General features: G+C 43.2%; 1 protein-coding gene across 3 annotated transcripts; it reads left to right on the forward strand.

Moving 5' to 3' along the window:
- The first annotated feature begins 894 nt into the window (after positions 1-894).
- Positions 895-10,068, forward strand: LOC124034340 (indoleamine 2,3-dioxygenase 2-like). Of its 3 annotated transcripts, none has more exons than XM_046347405.1 (10): positions 895-1,104; positions 1,662-1,757; positions 2,143-2,262; positions 7,452-7,570; positions 7,684-7,698; positions 7,882-7,981; positions 8,226-8,343; positions 8,438-8,489; positions 9,143-9,291; positions 9,491-10,068. In XM_046347405.1, the coding sequence occupies exons 1-10, from the start codon at positions 1,012-1,014 to the stop codon at positions 9,913-9,915; spliced, it is 1,287 nt and encodes a 428-aa protein (XP_046203361.1). In that variant the 5' UTR covers positions 895-1,011; the 3' UTR covers positions 9,916-10,068. The 3 variants fall into 3 exon arrangements, with proteins under 3 accessions (XP_046203361.1, XP_046203363.1, XP_046203362.1); XM_046347406.1 differs by having other exon boundaries at positions 896-1,104; positions 9,545-10,068; XM_046347407.1 differs by lacking the exon at positions 1,662-1,757.
- The last annotated feature ends 6,415 nt before the right edge of the window (positions 10,069-16,483 follow it).

Here is a 16,483-nt window from a genome sequence, read left to right on the forward strand (position 1 = left end):
ACACACACACACACACACACACACACACACACACACACACACACACACACACACACACACACACACACACACACACACACACACACACACACACAAAGTCACATGTTTTGGTATATTTTAACCTTGTTGAGAGAACAGGAAGATTAAATTACATTTTACCATTAGAGTTGAAAGTTTCTATAAACTTACCCAGAGCAGTAATTTTCCACAGTGTTAAATGTCCTTGTGTGGAAAGGAAATCCAGAGTAGGCCTACTGGATACACCAAAATGGTATAATTGTGTAATGACAGTTAGTAATGTATTTTCTATAGATTGAAAAATTGCCCAGACACAATGTTTTTAGATAACAATAATGAGCCAGAGGCTGCATCGCACCCATATCGGCGCACACTCTCTCATTGTACAGTAAACAGCTATTGTTAACAGTAACCCCCTTTGGGAAGGACTAATTAGTTATTGACTTTCATAAACACATGTGTGTTTTTGGCTACAGTAACCCTAATCAAGACATTGCTTGAGACAATGACATTGCATATGTTAATTGACATATGTGAATAAGTACCGAAATGTGTCCACCATGTTATTCTATCCATTGTAATTTGTTATATATTCCACTAGATGAGGCTGCTGCATTACTATTTTCTTCACATAAGCTACTATTTTGACATCACTGGTAATCAGAATGCGATATTGATTGAACATAACATTTCTCGCATAGACATGTTTATAGATTGATACCAGTACAGGTCAAACTAGATCACAAGGCCAAAAGCATATCTCGACCCTAGAACTACTAACACATAATGACATGAGACCATTGTGCAATAGTGTGACTACAGGTAAAGAGAAAAGTTGTGTAAGCAGATTTTTGTTGACACGGTTTACAAGTGAACTCTGTGCTGGGGTCCATACAGTTTGAGGTCTGGCTGGGCTCTAGACAGTTTGAGGTCTGGCTGGGTTCTAACTTTGCATACTTACCAGATCATTCAAACTGCCCTCTTTCAGCCCCCATGGCCACTACTATCACAGACTCACAGAAGCCTTTCTCTTTGGACCCCTACCATGTCTCTGAGGAATTTGGCTTCATCCTCCCTGCACCCCTGGTAGGTATTTCAATGGATACCAATTGCATTTGTAATTGGTGTCAGTCAATAGTTGGTATTTGCTGAATCTCATTAGGTCTGCTGCTCCTGCTTATAGTAATTCGTTTTTGTTTGTTGATTGAAAGTAAGTGTAAAGTAAGTAGCATTGATTAATTTTGATATGTGTTTGGCAGGTTATAACTTTCTTAGCCTCACACAGTGACATTCATTTTCCTGAGACCCCAAATCAAGCTGTGGTTTTTTGTGTAGGTAGTTTGGTATTGGTATTTTTTTGTCTCTCCAACCCTGTTCCTGGAGAGCTATCCATCTGTAGGTTTTTCACTACAACTCCAGTTGTTACTAATCTGATTCTGCATATCAACCAGCTACTGTAATCATTAGAATCAGCTGGCTAGATTAGGGTTGGAGTGAAAACCTACAGGACTGTAGCTCTCCAGGAACAGAGTTGGAGAGCCCTGCTCTAGACTGCATTGGCGTTTGAATTTGGAGTGCAGATGAGAGCATTCCAATCCAGGACAATACCTTGACACTTTTCAATATGACTCAATACCCTAAAGGCAGAGTTGCCGCCATACTACCAGCCCTGGATGGACATTGCCCAGCATGTTACAGAGCTCATTTACTCTCACATGCTGCGCTCCCACATTCTCAAGGTAAAGCTGTCTATACTGTAAAACTCAGCTGATCAGTAAGTAACAAGGGGTGAAATAGGGGGAATGAAATTCTACCACCTGGTTTGGAGGACATTAAACAGTGGAAATTAAATAGATTTATAAGTTCAACAGCTTTTGGTGACAGTTCCACACTGTTAATAACAATGTGTGACTTCATGTGTGACGAGATAATGACAAAAGATACATCTGGTTTGATGATGAAGATCATTCATTTCATTGATTCATTACATAGCCTGAAGCATTCAAATATCTAACAAAGTAAATGGGTAATGTGTAATATTCCAAGCATAGTGTATTAATAATGACTAACATTTGTACGCGATAGACTGTAGTGTCAGCTCCATTTTTATACTTACTCCCTCAGATGCCCCTGCTGAACACCCAACTCCTGGAGAGCCACAGAGAGCTGCGTCTGGCCCACTTGGCCCTGAGTGTGATGACCATGGGCTACGTGTGGCAGGAGGGGGAGGATGACACAGTCAAGGTTTTTCACCAACCCTTCTTAGTAGGAATATTCTGGGCCTGGAGAGGGAAGAGAGACACATGTAACCATTAGATTATTTTCTTCTAAAATCACAGCAGGTGAAAAAATTGCTGATCATATTTTCTGACTATAAATCAAAGGTCAAAATATCCAGCCACTTTGGCACCTTCAAGTTTGAGATCAAATCATCAAATAAAATGAATGTTTCTAGGTCACATGCACCAAATACAACAGGTGTAGACTTTACAGTGAAATGTTTACTCAAGAGCCCATTCCCAACAGTGCAGAGTTAAAAAGTAAGACAAATATTTGCTAAATAAAAAAGGAAATAGTAACACAATACATAACAATATCGAGACTATATACAAGGAGTGCCAGTACCAAGTCAATGTGCAGGGGAATGAGGTAGTTGATGTAATGCAGTACTGTATGTACATGTGGGTAGGGTCATAGCGACTAGGCAATCAGGACATACAGTATATTCGGGAAAGTATTCAAACCCCTTTCCTTCTTACACTTTTTGCTACGTTGCAGCCTTATTCTAAAATTGATTACATGAAAAAAAATATTCTCAATCTACACACAATACCACATAATGACAAAGTGAAAACAGGTTTTTAGAAACTTTTGCAAATGTATTAAAAATAAAAAACAGAAAAACCTATTTACATAAATATTGAGACTCTTTGCTATGAGACTTGAAATTGAGCTCAGGTGCATCCTGATTCCATTGATCATCCTTGAGATGTTTCTACAACTTGATTGTTGTTCACTGGTGGTAAATTCAATTGATTGGACAAGATTTGGAAAGGCACACACCTGTTTACATAAGGTCCCACAGTTGACAGCGCATGTCAGAGAAAACACCAAGCCATGAGGTTGAAGGAATTGTCTTTAGAGCTCCGAGACAGAATTGTGTTGAGGCACAGATCTGGGGAAGCATACCAAAACATTTATGCAGCATTGAAGGTCCCCAAGAACATCAATCTTAAATGGAAGAAGTTTGGAATCACCTAGACTCTTCCCAGAGCTGGCCACCGGGCCAAACTGGGCCAAACTGAGCAATCAGGGGAGAAGGGCCTCGGTCAGCAAGGTGACCAAAAACCCAATGGTCACTCTGACAGAGCTCCAGAGTTCCACTGTGGAGATGGGAGAACCTTCCAGAAGGACAACCATCTCATGCAACAGTCCACCAATCGGGCCTTTATGGTAGATTGGCCAGACGGAAGCCACTCCTCAGTAAAAGGCACCTGACAGCCCACTTGGAGTTGGCCAAAAGGCACCTAAAGGACTCTGACCATGAGAAACAAGATTCTCTGGTCTGATCAAACCAAGATTGAACTCTTTGACCTGAATGCCAAGGGGCACATCTGGAGGAAACCTGGCACCATCCCTACGGTGAAGCATGAAGGTGGTAGCATCATGCTGTGGGGATGTTTTTCAGCAGCAGGGACTGTAAGACTAGTCAGGCTCGAAGGAAAGATGAACGGAGCAAAGTACAGAGAGATCCTTGATAAAAATCTGATCCAGAGTGCTCAGCACCTCAGACTGGGGCGAAGGTTTACCTTCCAACAGGACCATGACCCTAAACACACAGCCAAGACAACAAAGGAGTATCTTCGGGACAAGTCTCTGAATGTCCTTGAGTGACCCAGCCAGATCCTGGACTTGAATCCTATCAAACATCTGTGGACAGACCTGGAAATAGCTGTGAAGCGACGCTCCCCATCCAACCTGACAGAGCTTGAGAGCATCTGCAGAGAATAATGGGAGAAACTCCCCAAATACAGATGTGCCAAGCTTGTAGCGTCATACCCAAAAAGACTCGAAGCTGTAATCACTGCCAAATGTGGTTCAACAAAGTGACGAGTAAAGGGTCTGAATATTTATGTAAATGTGATATTCCCATTCTTTTTTCAAATATACATTTGCAAAAATTTCTAAAAATAGTTTTTGCTTTTTCATTATGGTGTACAATTGAATCAATTTCAGAATAAGGCGGTAAAGTAACAAAATGTGGAAAAAGTAAAGGGGTCTGAATACTTTCTGAATGCACTGTATAATAAACAGTAGCAGCAGCATGTGTGAAATGTGAAAGTGTGTCCACACTTTCTAGTGTGAGTGTGTATGTGCGGGTGTGTGTATATGTGTGTGAGCGTATGTAGTGTGTGTGTGAGTTGGAGTGTCAGTGTAGTATGTGTGAGGGTGTTGGTAGAGTCTAGTTAATGTGTATGTGTGTGTGGGTAGACTCTAGTGTGTGTGTGTGTGTGTGTGTGTGTGTGTGTGTGTGTGTGTGTGTGTGTGTGTGTGTGTGTGTGTGTGTGTGTGTGTGTGTGTGTGTGTGTGTGTGTGTGTGTGTGTGTGTGTGTGTGAGAGAGAGAGTGTGTGGGCAGAGTCTAGTGTGTGTGTGTGTGTGTGTGAGAGAGTGTGTGGGCAGAGTCTAGTGAGTGTGTGGGTAGAGTCCAGTGAGTGTGTGTGTATAGTGTGTGTGAGTGTGTGGGTGGAGTCTAGTGAGAATGTTTTGTGTGTGTGTGAGCGTATGTGTTGTGTGTGAGTGTCTCGGTAGAGTCTAGTAAGTGTGTGTGAGCGTATGTATTGTGTGTGAGTGTCTCGGTAGTGTCTAGTGAGTGTGTGTGTATAGGGTGTGTGAGTGTGTGGGTAGAGTCTAGTGAGTGTGTGTGTATAGGGTGTGTGAGTGTGTCGGTAGAGTCTAGTGAGTGTGTGTGTATAGGGTGTGTGAGTGTGTGGGTAGAGTCTAGTGAGTGTGTGTGTATAGGGTGTGTGAGTGTGTGGGTAGAGTCTAGTGAGTGTGTGTGTATAGGGTGTGTGAGTGTGTCGGTAGAGTCTAGTGAGTGTGTGTGTATAGGGTGTGTGAGTGTGTGGGTAGAGTCTAGTGAGTGTGTGTGTATAGGGTGTGTGAGTGTGTGGGTAGAGTCTAGTGAGTGTGCATAGAGCATGTGCAAGGAAGGCAGTGCAAACGGTAAAGGAATAAATAACTAAGGGAGTCAATGTAAATAGTCTGGGTAGACGCTGGGCGTAGAAGCTGTTCAGGTGGCATTTGGTTACAGACTTGGCACTCCGGTACCGCCTGGTACAGAGGTCCTGGATAGCAGAGAGTTTGGCCCCAGTGATGTACTGGGCCGTATGCACTACCCTCTGTAGCGCCTTGGGGTCAGATGCCAAGCAGTTGCCATGCAAAGGGATGATGCAGCCAGTTGAGATGCTCTCAATGGTGCAGCTGTAGAACATTTTGAGGATCTGAGGAACAATGCCAAATCTTTTCAGTCTCCTGAGGGGGGGGAAGAGGCGTTGTCATACCCTCTTCACGACTGTGTTGGTGTATTTGGACCATGATTGGTCCTTAGTGATGTGGACACCGAGGAACTTGAATCTATCGACCCGCTCTACTACAGCCCCTGTAAATAGGGTCGTGTTCGGCCTTACGTTTCCTCTAGTCCTCGATAAGCTCCATTGTCTTGCTGACATTGAGGGAGATGATGTTGTCCTGGCACCACACTGCCAGGTCTCTGACCTCCTCCCTATAGGCTGTCTCATCGTCGTCAGTGATCAGGCCTACAAAATCAAATCAAATTGTATTTGTCACAAGCGCTGAATACAACAGGTGTAGACTTTACAGTTAAATGTTTACTTACAAGCCCTTAACCAACAATGCAGTTTTAAGTAAATACCCCCCCAATAAAAAGTAAGAGATAAGAATAACAAATAATTAAAGTGTGGCAGTAAATAACAATAGCAGGGCTAAATACAGGGGGTACCGGTACACAGTCAATGTGCGGGGGCACCGGTGTTGAGGTAATATGTACATGTAGGTAAAGTTATTTAAGTGACTATGCATAGATAATAACAGAGAGTAGCAGCAGTGTAGAAGGGGGGCAATGCAAATAGTCTGGGTAGCCATTTGATTAGATGTTCAGGAGTCTTATGGCTTGGGGGTAGAAGATGTTTAGAAGCCTCTTGGACCTAGTCTTGGCACTCCGGTACCGCTTGCCGTGCAGTAGCAGAGAGAACAGTCTATGACAAGAGTGGCTGGAGTCTTTCACAATTTTTAGGGCCTCCCTCTGACACTGCCTGGTATAGAGGTCCTGGATGGCAGGAAGCTTTGCCCCGGTGATGTACTGGGCTGTACGCACTACCCTCTGTAGTGCCTTGCGGTCGGATGTCGAGCAGTTGCCATACCAGGCAGTGATGCAACCCATCAGGATGCTCTCGATTGTGCAGGGTAAAACCTTTTGAGTATCTGAAGACCCATGCCAAATCTTTTCAGTCTCCGGACGGGCAATAGGTTTTGTCATGCCCTCTTCATGACTGTCTTGGTGTGCTTGGACCATGTTAGTTTGTTGGTGATGTGGACGCCAAGGAACTTGAAGCTTTCAACCTGCTCCACTGCAACTGCATCGATGAGAATGGGTGCGTGCTCGGTCCTCATTTTCCTGTAGTCCACAATCATCTCCTTTGTCTTGATCCGGTTGAGGGAGAGGTTGTTGTCCTTGCACCACATGGTCAGGTCTCTGACCTCCTCCCTATAGGCTGTCTCATCGTTGTCGGTGATCAGGCCTACCACTCTTGTGTCACTGGCAAACTTAATTATGGTGTTGGAGTCGTGTGTGGAATCTACAAAGACAGCTTGTTGGAATCAGCTTTTTGGAATCACAACACAACCACCGTTGGAGTTGTGCGTGGCCACGCAGACGTGGGTGAACAGGGAGAACAGGAGTGGACTGAGCACGCCCCCAGAGGGGCCCCCGTGTTAATGGTCTGAGTGGCAGATTTGTTGTTGCCTACCCTCACCACCTGGAAGTGGTCTGTGAGGAAGTCTAGGATCCCGTCCCAGGGTCCTTAGCTTAGTGATGAGCTTGGAGGGCACTATGTTGTTGAATGCTGAGCTGTAGTCAATGAACAGCATTCTCACGTAGATGTTCCTTTTGTACAGGTGGGAAAGGGCAGTGTGGATTGCAACAGAGATTGTGTCATCTGTAGATCTGTGCGAATTGGAGATGGTACCAGGGATATGAAGAGCAACAAATCATTACTAGATCCATGCACATTAGGGACTTACTGTATGTACATTGGCTATCTGTAAATGTAACCCCAGTCATCATGCAATACACTGAGTATCAGCTGTTATATAACAGCAAGTCCCTCTGATATGAACTCTTATCTCCCATAAGATGCTTCCCCGCAACCTGGCCATTCCATACTGTGAGGTGTCTCAGCGCCTAGGACTTCCTCCCATCCTTACCCATGCAGACGCAGTATTGGCTAACTGGAGGAAGAGGGATCCACAGGGGTAAGATTAGAACACTCAACAATCTCCTGTTACACAATTCTATTTTTGTCTGTCAGTGATATTTAAGGAAAATGTGTTTATTTTTCATGTCACCCCCTCATCTTCCATACCAGACTGTTTGACATGGAGTAAGTATCGCCTTGAATAACTGATTCCAACAAGCTGTCTTTGTAGATTCCACACATTCCAATAGTCTTTGCTTGTTAGCTAATACAATTTGTAAATCTCATAAAATGTTTGCTGGAACTTTGACTTCTTACCAGCTGTCATTGTGGCCTTGGTGATAGTTGTTGTTTTCATCGCTTTCCCAGGAACTTGGAACTGCTTGTCACGCTACCTGGTGGGGACAGTGTGAGAGGGTTCTTCATGGTCACTCTGCAAGTGGAGCTGGCTGCAGTGCCAGCCATTAAGGTGGAGGCCTCTCCTGAAACACACAAAGAGCTGTATAATCTTATGTCCAGTTGGCCACACATGTATTGCACTTTCTGAAAAGGACAGGCATGAAACCGTCAGAGGAAACAGTGGTCTTTTAGTTGTGACTAGTAAAGACAAAATAGACAAGACACACAAATAAAAAATACTACAGTAGCTCACATAACTGAGCAGATAATATCCATAGTGTTATGTTGATTTGTGATGTTTTGTTGTGTTTCAGAGTATTCCTTTGGTTATTAATGGGGTCCAGCGCGGTGATGCTGAGACTGTAACCAGAGCACTAGAGGAATTCAGCCAGGCCATACAGGGCATGACAGATGCACTTAAACTGATGCATGGTACAGTTGAAACAGATGAGATTTTTTACTGCATTGACATTCAGTCCAGTTCACCTGCATTCTCAGCATGTAGATGTCTCTTATGTTGTTCCAGTGTATGTCAAACCAGAAGTCTTCTATGGCATTATGAGGATCTATCTGTCTGGGTAGGTACTGAATACCCCTAGGCCTAGACGATATAAAATGAGTTTTTATGTCTGACAAAAGTTAATGACGCATATAATATACATGTAATTTATGACTATATACTGAGAATACCAAACATTAGGAACACCTTCCTAATATTGAGTTTCCCTCAGAACAGCCTCGATTTGTCTGGGCATGGACTCTACAAGGTGTCGAAAGCATTCAAGCTGGCGCATGTTGACTCCAATGTGTCCCATAGTAGTGTCAAGTTGGTTGGATGTGCTTTGGGTGGTGGACCATTCTTGATACACACGGGAAACTGTTGAGCGTGAAAAACCCAGCAGCATTTCAGTTCTTGACACAAACCAGTGCGCCTGGCACCTACTACGATACCCTGTTCAAAGGCACTTACATCTTTTGTCTTGCCCATTCATCCTCTGAATGTCACACATACACAATCCACGTCTCATTTGTCTCAAGGCTTAGATATCCTTCTTTAACCTGTCACCTCCCCTTCATCTACACTGATTGAAGTGGATTTAACACGTGACATCAATGAGGGATCAGACCTTTCACCTGAATTCACCTGGTCAGTCTATGTCATGCAAAGAACAGGTGTTATTAACGTTTTTGTATACTCATTGTATTATATACCTGTATGTATGTTGGTCAGGTGGAAAGACAACTCCTCCATGCCAGCTGGGTTGGTGTATGAGGGCGTCCAGGCAGAGCCTATGGAGTATTCTGGTGGGAGTGCTGCCCAGAGCAGTCTTCTGCACTGCTTTGATGAGCTGCTGGGTGTCAAACATGAAGCAATGAGTGGTAAGAAAGCAAAGGTCCAGAAGAGTCAGTGTGTACAAAAGATATTACCGCACAAAAATCCATCAATGTTATGCAGAGATACTTTTTAACAGGCCTTTTCTTATGTAATAAGGAAATGTTCACCACAAAGAGTTGTAACACGTGTTATACAGACATAGACGTCTGTTTTATTCTACATAGACACATCTTTTGCACTTAGGTATCCTAAAGACGTCATTTCCAGTGAGGGTGAATGTGCTATCTACATGTACAGGTGCCTTTCTGACCCGTATGAGGAACTACATGCCCCCTTCCCACAAGCGTCTGATCCAGGACATCTCTCTGCAGCCCTCCCTGCGAGGCTTTGTCCAGCAGCAGGCCTGTGAGCCGCTAACCGCAGCCTTCCAGCTCTGTGTGACCAAGCTGCTTGCCCTCCGTAGCTACCACATCAACGTGGTCAGCCGCTTCATCACTGTGCCCGCTGCCCGTGCCCGACAGCTCCGAAACCAGGGGAACATTTCCCAGGAAGAGACTGTCAGCAGGGCGCCCACGGCACTGGAGGAGAAGGGCACCGGCGGCTCGGGCATCATGAGCTTCCTAAAGACTGTAAGGGACTGCACACGGGACGTCTTTAATCTAAAATAGAATGTAAAATATGTATCAGATGACTAGTCCAGACCGACTGTGCTCATACCACAATCCCCAATTCCTGCATGAGGGTCAGACGCCTTGACTTTTTCTACATTTTGTTATGTTTAAGTATTATTCTAGAATTGATTAAATAGCCTTATGTTTTCATCTTCTGTTTGACGATAATGGGATGGACGAAAGCATCACACCAAATTCCATCAGAGACATGCCATGAGACATAAAGTGTTCAGGAAAAACAGGCTTATTCTTAATGTCTGTAGTCATTGTGTATACAATTTATTTCCAAGTAGGGCACTAACATTTTTAGCACAGTGGATATAAACTGCCATTGTCTGTCCTCTATATAAAGGTGTCTTATCTCCATCAGGGAGTTATTTCCGAACACAATGCAGTGGAGTGAAGCTCCATCAGTTACCAGAGATATTCCTTCACTCCTCTAGACCAGCGCTCCTCCTGCCCACATACACCCCTCACATGCCCCAGCTATCACTTCCTGGAGTGATAAAGCATGGAATACCCAAAGAAATAAAGAGCTGGATTGTGCCATGAATGGCCTGTGTGCCTTGGCATTATCTTCACCTTTCCTGGCTCGCCTCCATTGGCGTTTCATTACAATAACTGTCATGCACCATCAGATAAAGCTGGTGATGTGTGTCAATCTGCCATGGAAATTCAATTCCACAAACGTGACTGATCTATCTTACCCTCCCTCTTCTCCCACATACTGAATAGGGAGGACATGCAAAAACAAGAGATTGTCATTGAGAGGAAAATTATATCAGGCATCTGTCCCAAAAGCCATGCTTTTATGGGCTGTATACTAGTTATTTTTCACTAAACAAGCAAACGGAGAAGGAAAGAGCTCCTTTACTTACTCACACATACCTCTTTTACAATCGGAGAAACTGAGTAGTAAACATGACAGGAAGGGAGGGACGGTCAGACAAGACAGACATACAGGAGAGTAGAGTAGAGAATAAGAAGGGAGGGAGAGAATTGGGTGGCGAAAAATAAAATACTGCACTCACATGTCGCAGTGATCTGATTAGAGCCCTCTTCTGCAGCCAAAGCAAATAATCCCTTCCTTATTACCTCAGCGTGGAGGAGTCCCTGACAACCCTCCAGTAAACACTGGCTATCTCTAAGGATCTGTTCATTGTGTGTCCGGGCCTGTTGGGCCTGTCTGTCACGTGGGAGAGGGTTCAGTGGAGCTTTTTCGGGGGACGTGATATACAAACACACACAAAAACATACGCACACCCTTTATTCTTTCATATGTTGTTAATTCAAGGTTAGTCCATTGTATTGCCTATGTTGTTATAAAACATTTGCGATCACAATGGAAAAACTACATGGTGAAACCCCACCTTAACCTATGGCCATGGAAATCAACCTAGAGCTGGGGGATTTATTGGTCTCTGTCCTCATTCTGTAGTGTTGGTACAAGGTCCTGTAACAGCTGTCAAACCTCCATAAGATAATGTAAATTTAGTAATATTGCTGTCAATGATTGTATTGCACTGTATTAAACAACCTGGAATTTCACAATCTGTTATATTACAAACAAGGAGACAAAACTGCTTTTAATGATTCACCTTTGGAGTTGATGAAAGATTTTCAAGATATTTTTTCCAGTTGTTATAAAATGAGCCATCGTTGGAAGAGAGAAGAATACATGTAATTCAAGGCGCCTCCCCTCACAAGGTTAGTAGGAGCCTGAGCACGTCAGGGCCTTTTGTTTTAAAGATTAACAGAGCCACGATCAGAGTGACGAGCATAGCGGCTCACACTGACACCACTAGTGAGTGACTCACTAGCCAGGTGTGGAACAGAAACAGAAACAGTGGCAATGATTTGATTTGATTTATTAGGGTCCCTATTAGCCAACTCCAAATGGCGAAAGTTAGTCTTACTTTGGCCCAACATATAACAAACAATTTATTACAGGCAAAATACTTCACAATTTCCATACATTTAAAAATATGAACATGTAGTTTGTGTGTGGATCTATCAGGTACACATACATGTCAGTATATAAACACAACAAGTAGGTCACGTGCCGTGAGGTGTTGATTTAATTGTTTTTTTTTAAACCAGTGGGTCACACACACTCACACGTACACATCCGCACGTGCTCACACATGTGCACAGTCAAAAACACACACACACACAGTCATAACACCCGTGACTACCCGCATGTTCCTGTGTCTGGCCTGTAGCCAGAGATTCCCCTGTGCACCACCACACGTCCCACTGCTGGCTGTCCACCTCCCTCCTGCTCCACTGATTGACTTCCTCTTCCACTAAAGGTTGTCTCTAATGTCACCTTCCCTGATGGCGCCCACATAATCATGTTATCAACAGCTTCTCATCCGTGTTTTTAACAAACTTACAGGAAGCTCTCGGGGGCTCTCCAGCATGGAGAGGGAATGTCCATCTATCCATCAATCTCTCTTTCTCTCGCTCTCGCTCTCACTCTCTCTGACACACACCCCCACCCCACACGCCTACGAGTACTGTACATGCAGATACACTAAAAGATACATAGCTTGATATGGAGAGCATGACTGAGAGTTAAAGTAGAAACTGAATAGATTACACAGCATGTAATCGAACATAAACACCGATCAACTATGTATGAGGGTGATGAATTTGCATTAGGTTGTGGTCACACATCTGCCTGTTCAAAACCCAGCTAAAAGCAGTCCTGTTGAGCCTGTGCTGCAGTTGAGTGACAGCTGTTTGGATCTGTGGCCCTTTAACACAAGGCTTTAAAAATACACTATATGACCAAAAGTATGTGGACACCTGCTCGTCGAATATCTCATTCCAAAATCAACTCACTCCAAATTAATATGGAGTTGGTCCCCCTTTGCTGCTATAACAGCCTCCACTCTTCTGGGAAGGCTTTCCAGTAGATGTTGGAACATTGCTGTGGGGACTTGCTTCCATTCAGACACACAAGCTTTAGTGAGGTCAGGCACTGATGAGGTCAGGGCTCTGTGCCGGCCAGTCAAGTTCTTCCACACCGATCTCGACAAACCATTTCTGTATGGACCTCGCTTTGTGCACGGGGGCACTGTTTCCTGCTGAAACAGGAAAGAGCCTTCCCCAAACTGTTGCCACAAAGTTGGAAGTACAGAATCATATAGAATGGTATTGTACTGTATGCTGTAGTGTTAAGATTTCCCTTAATTCCCTAGACCATTATTCCTCCTCCACCAAACTTTGCAGTTGGCGCTATGCATTGGGGCAGGTAGTGTTCTCCTGACATTTGCCAATTTCAGATTCGTCCGTCGGACTGCCAGATGGTGAAACGTGATTCATCACTCCAGAGAACGCATTTCCACTGCTCCAGAATCCAATGGTGATGAGCTTTACACCACTCCAGCCGTCGCTTGGCATTGTGCATGGTGATCTTAGGCTTATGTGCGGCAGCTTGGCCATGGAAACCCATTTCATGAAGCTCCCGACAAACAGTTATTGTGCTGACATTGCTTCCAAATACCGTTCTGTGAGCTTGTGTAGCTTACCACTTCGTGGCTGATCCGTTGTTGCTCCTAGACCTTTCCACTTCACAATAACAGCACTTACAGTTGAAGGGGCATCTCTAGCAGGTCAGAAATTTGACGAACTGACTTGTGACAATCTATAACGGTGCCACATTGAAAGTCACTGAGCTCTTCAGAAAAGCCATTCTACTGCCAATGTTTGTTTTTGGAGATTGCATGGCTGTGTACTCGATTTTATACACCTGTCAGAAACAGGGTGTCCACATACTTTTCTGTATATAGTGTACGTCCCTGTTACATATTGGGGCTGATTCCGACCCGAGTTAAGTGTTCGTAAATGGAGCGTAATTCCCTTTTTGCGCATTGTTCTCTCTATGCGTATTCTGACCTTGAACTTAATTAAGAATGAGAATAGCATGCTATTCATCCGGGATGGAGATCTAAGAAATAAAGGTGTGGCAGAGGTGTGTCAAGGTCAGCCACACTCTAACCTTGACTTAATTCCCTCATAATTCCACCACCTTTATGTGCGAGAAACCTTGAATATGGTCGAGCAAACCTATCGGTTCCATGTGAAAAAATAATCTACTTCATTTTTCCTGATAGAAATAACAGCGTTCTACGTGCACCGTAATTTATAAATATATAAGAGCTATTGATAAGAGCTAGGTGAATGAGTAATCCGTTTGGAAGAGGGGATTACACAATTGTTTTTATGAGCCCTGGAGGCGAATGTGAAACCAGTCATATGGAAACAAACTGAAAATCATATCAGCATGACAGGTATTATGGCCCCTTTTCCACGGGGAAGTCGGCTATAATTAACTGTGCAGTTATTCCACATTTTTATTGTGTGCCCTCAAAATTATGAGACAAGTTATAGGGCTGAACCTGCCGAGTTGATGTATGAGTTGATGTATGTTTTAATTATATGCCCAGGCTTTTCTCTATTTTATTTTACAATTTGTAACATGTTAAATATTAGCTACTATCCAGAGCCACTGTCAGTAATAGGCACAAACATTTATAACTCTAACTTCAGTGTTAGTTTTCTTCCAATTGTAGCATACATTTAGGCTCATTCCATTCCATTCTGTTTACTTTTCATTCCTCTGTCACGTCTGTGTGGATGATCCTGAGGGTCGCAAGCTTTAGTCGATTATATTAGGCTAACATTGGGACTTGTAGTCTATTTGAATCATTATGGAACTCAGACCACACATAAACGTTACAGTGCCTTCAGAAAGTGTTGTTGTAGTACATGTTGTTGTAGTACAGCCTGAATTTAAAATGGATTAAATGTAGGTTTTGCGTCACTGGAATACACAAAATACCCCATAATGTCAAAGTCGAATGATTTATTTTCAAATGATCACAAATTCATAAAAATGAAAAGCTAAAATGTCTTAAGTCAATAAGTATGCTACCCCTTTGTTATGGCAAGCCTAATAATAGGTTCAGGAGTAAACATTTGCTTAACAAGTCACATAATAAGTTCACTCTGTGGACTCACTCTGTGTGCAATAAGAGTGTGTAACAGGATTTTTCAACGACTACCTCAGCTTTGTACCCCACACATACAATTATCTGTAAGGTCCCTCAGTTGAGCAGTGATTTTCAAAAAAAAGATTCAACCACAAGACCAAGAAGGATTTCCAATGCCTCGCAAAGCAGGGCACCTAAATGCAGACATGGAATGTCCCTTTGAGGTTATTAATTACACTTTGGGTGGTGTATTAATACACCCAGTCACCAGAACGATGCATAAGGTAAGTCTACATGACAACCACTGAGAAGTGCATAAGAAGGGCATGTGTAGGAATTGGCCCCATAGAGCATAATGCTTATCGCTCTGATCAGGCATCCTACAGTAACATTGCATTACGCATATCAATTCCTTAAACCTCCAGCAAGTAATATTGTATAGGAAAAACTATACGGATCTACAATCAACGGAAAAAGTAGCTGAGTGTAATATATCACCTTGATGATACATGATAATGGCAAAAAGTGTGATAATAAACCCTATGACAGTAGAGGGATGGAGAGGTTCTAACTCCAGACAGAGAAAAGACACATGGTGGTGCACACACAGTCAAGAACATTGTGTACTGTAGGACACACTGTACAGTTAGCTTTTCTGCGTGGGATAAACCTCATTAATCCATAGTGATGTTTTATTTATGTAAGGGATGGGTTCTTTGGAGTGGAGCTTCCCTGGGAAAACATTCCTCTTCCTCCCAGGGGATTGGGACTAGTCCGCCGTGCCACGGCGGGATCAGGATGAGGGGGGGCAGCACACACCAGGACAACCAGGACACGAGGGTGTTAGAGAAGTGCACTTCGGGTACACTGTACTCCAGGAGACCCAGAGGAGAGGACCACATCTGTTGATGCACTCTTATCCAACTCCATAAGTATCTTCGCATTCAAAGAGCACATTCATGAGTACAGTGTGATAATAGTAGCTTGATACTTGGTACATTGGTTAGACAAGGCCAAGCTTTGTAAACAAACATAGCTCAAGTCGCTCCTCTGTGGTTGTATGTATTGTGCTAAAACCGCTATCTTTGATGTATGTAGTACTAATAGGTCTCTGCTCTTCCTTCAGTGGCTTCCTGGACAATTCCTAAGGTCATGGAAACACATATTTACGGAGAACTCTAAGTTATTACAACATGTTCTGCCAAATCATGTCCGCCACTCAGGCCAAACACAACCAAAATAAAACTCAAAACTCAAATATTATGCCATGCGATATACAAGTCCCTGAATTTGGAAACCAAATATTGTGACTTACTACAGTGATATAAGCATATTACAAAATCGTTAAAAAAAATATTAAGCAAATTATTTGCAGAAGAGAGCATGAGAGATCCAACTGAAATATTGGTTCAAGGCTGAAGTTATTTCTTCAGCTAGCCACCCACGGTGTACTCTTCATGTACAGTATTTAGTATATTTTAAAATCATGTACTGGATACCTAAATGATATTCCATGAGAAAAAATGTGGTATATGCTTAAAAGGAGACATAGAAAAGGAGGATCT

This window comes from Oncorhynchus gorbuscha, linkage group LG04, assembly GCF_021184085.1.
Source record: "Oncorhynchus gorbuscha isolate QuinsamMale2020 ecotype Even-year linkage group LG04, OgorEven_v1.0, whole genome shotgun sequence".
Lineage (NCBI taxonomy): Eukaryota > Metazoa > Chordata > Actinopteri > Salmoniformes > Salmonidae > Oncorhynchus > Oncorhynchus gorbuscha.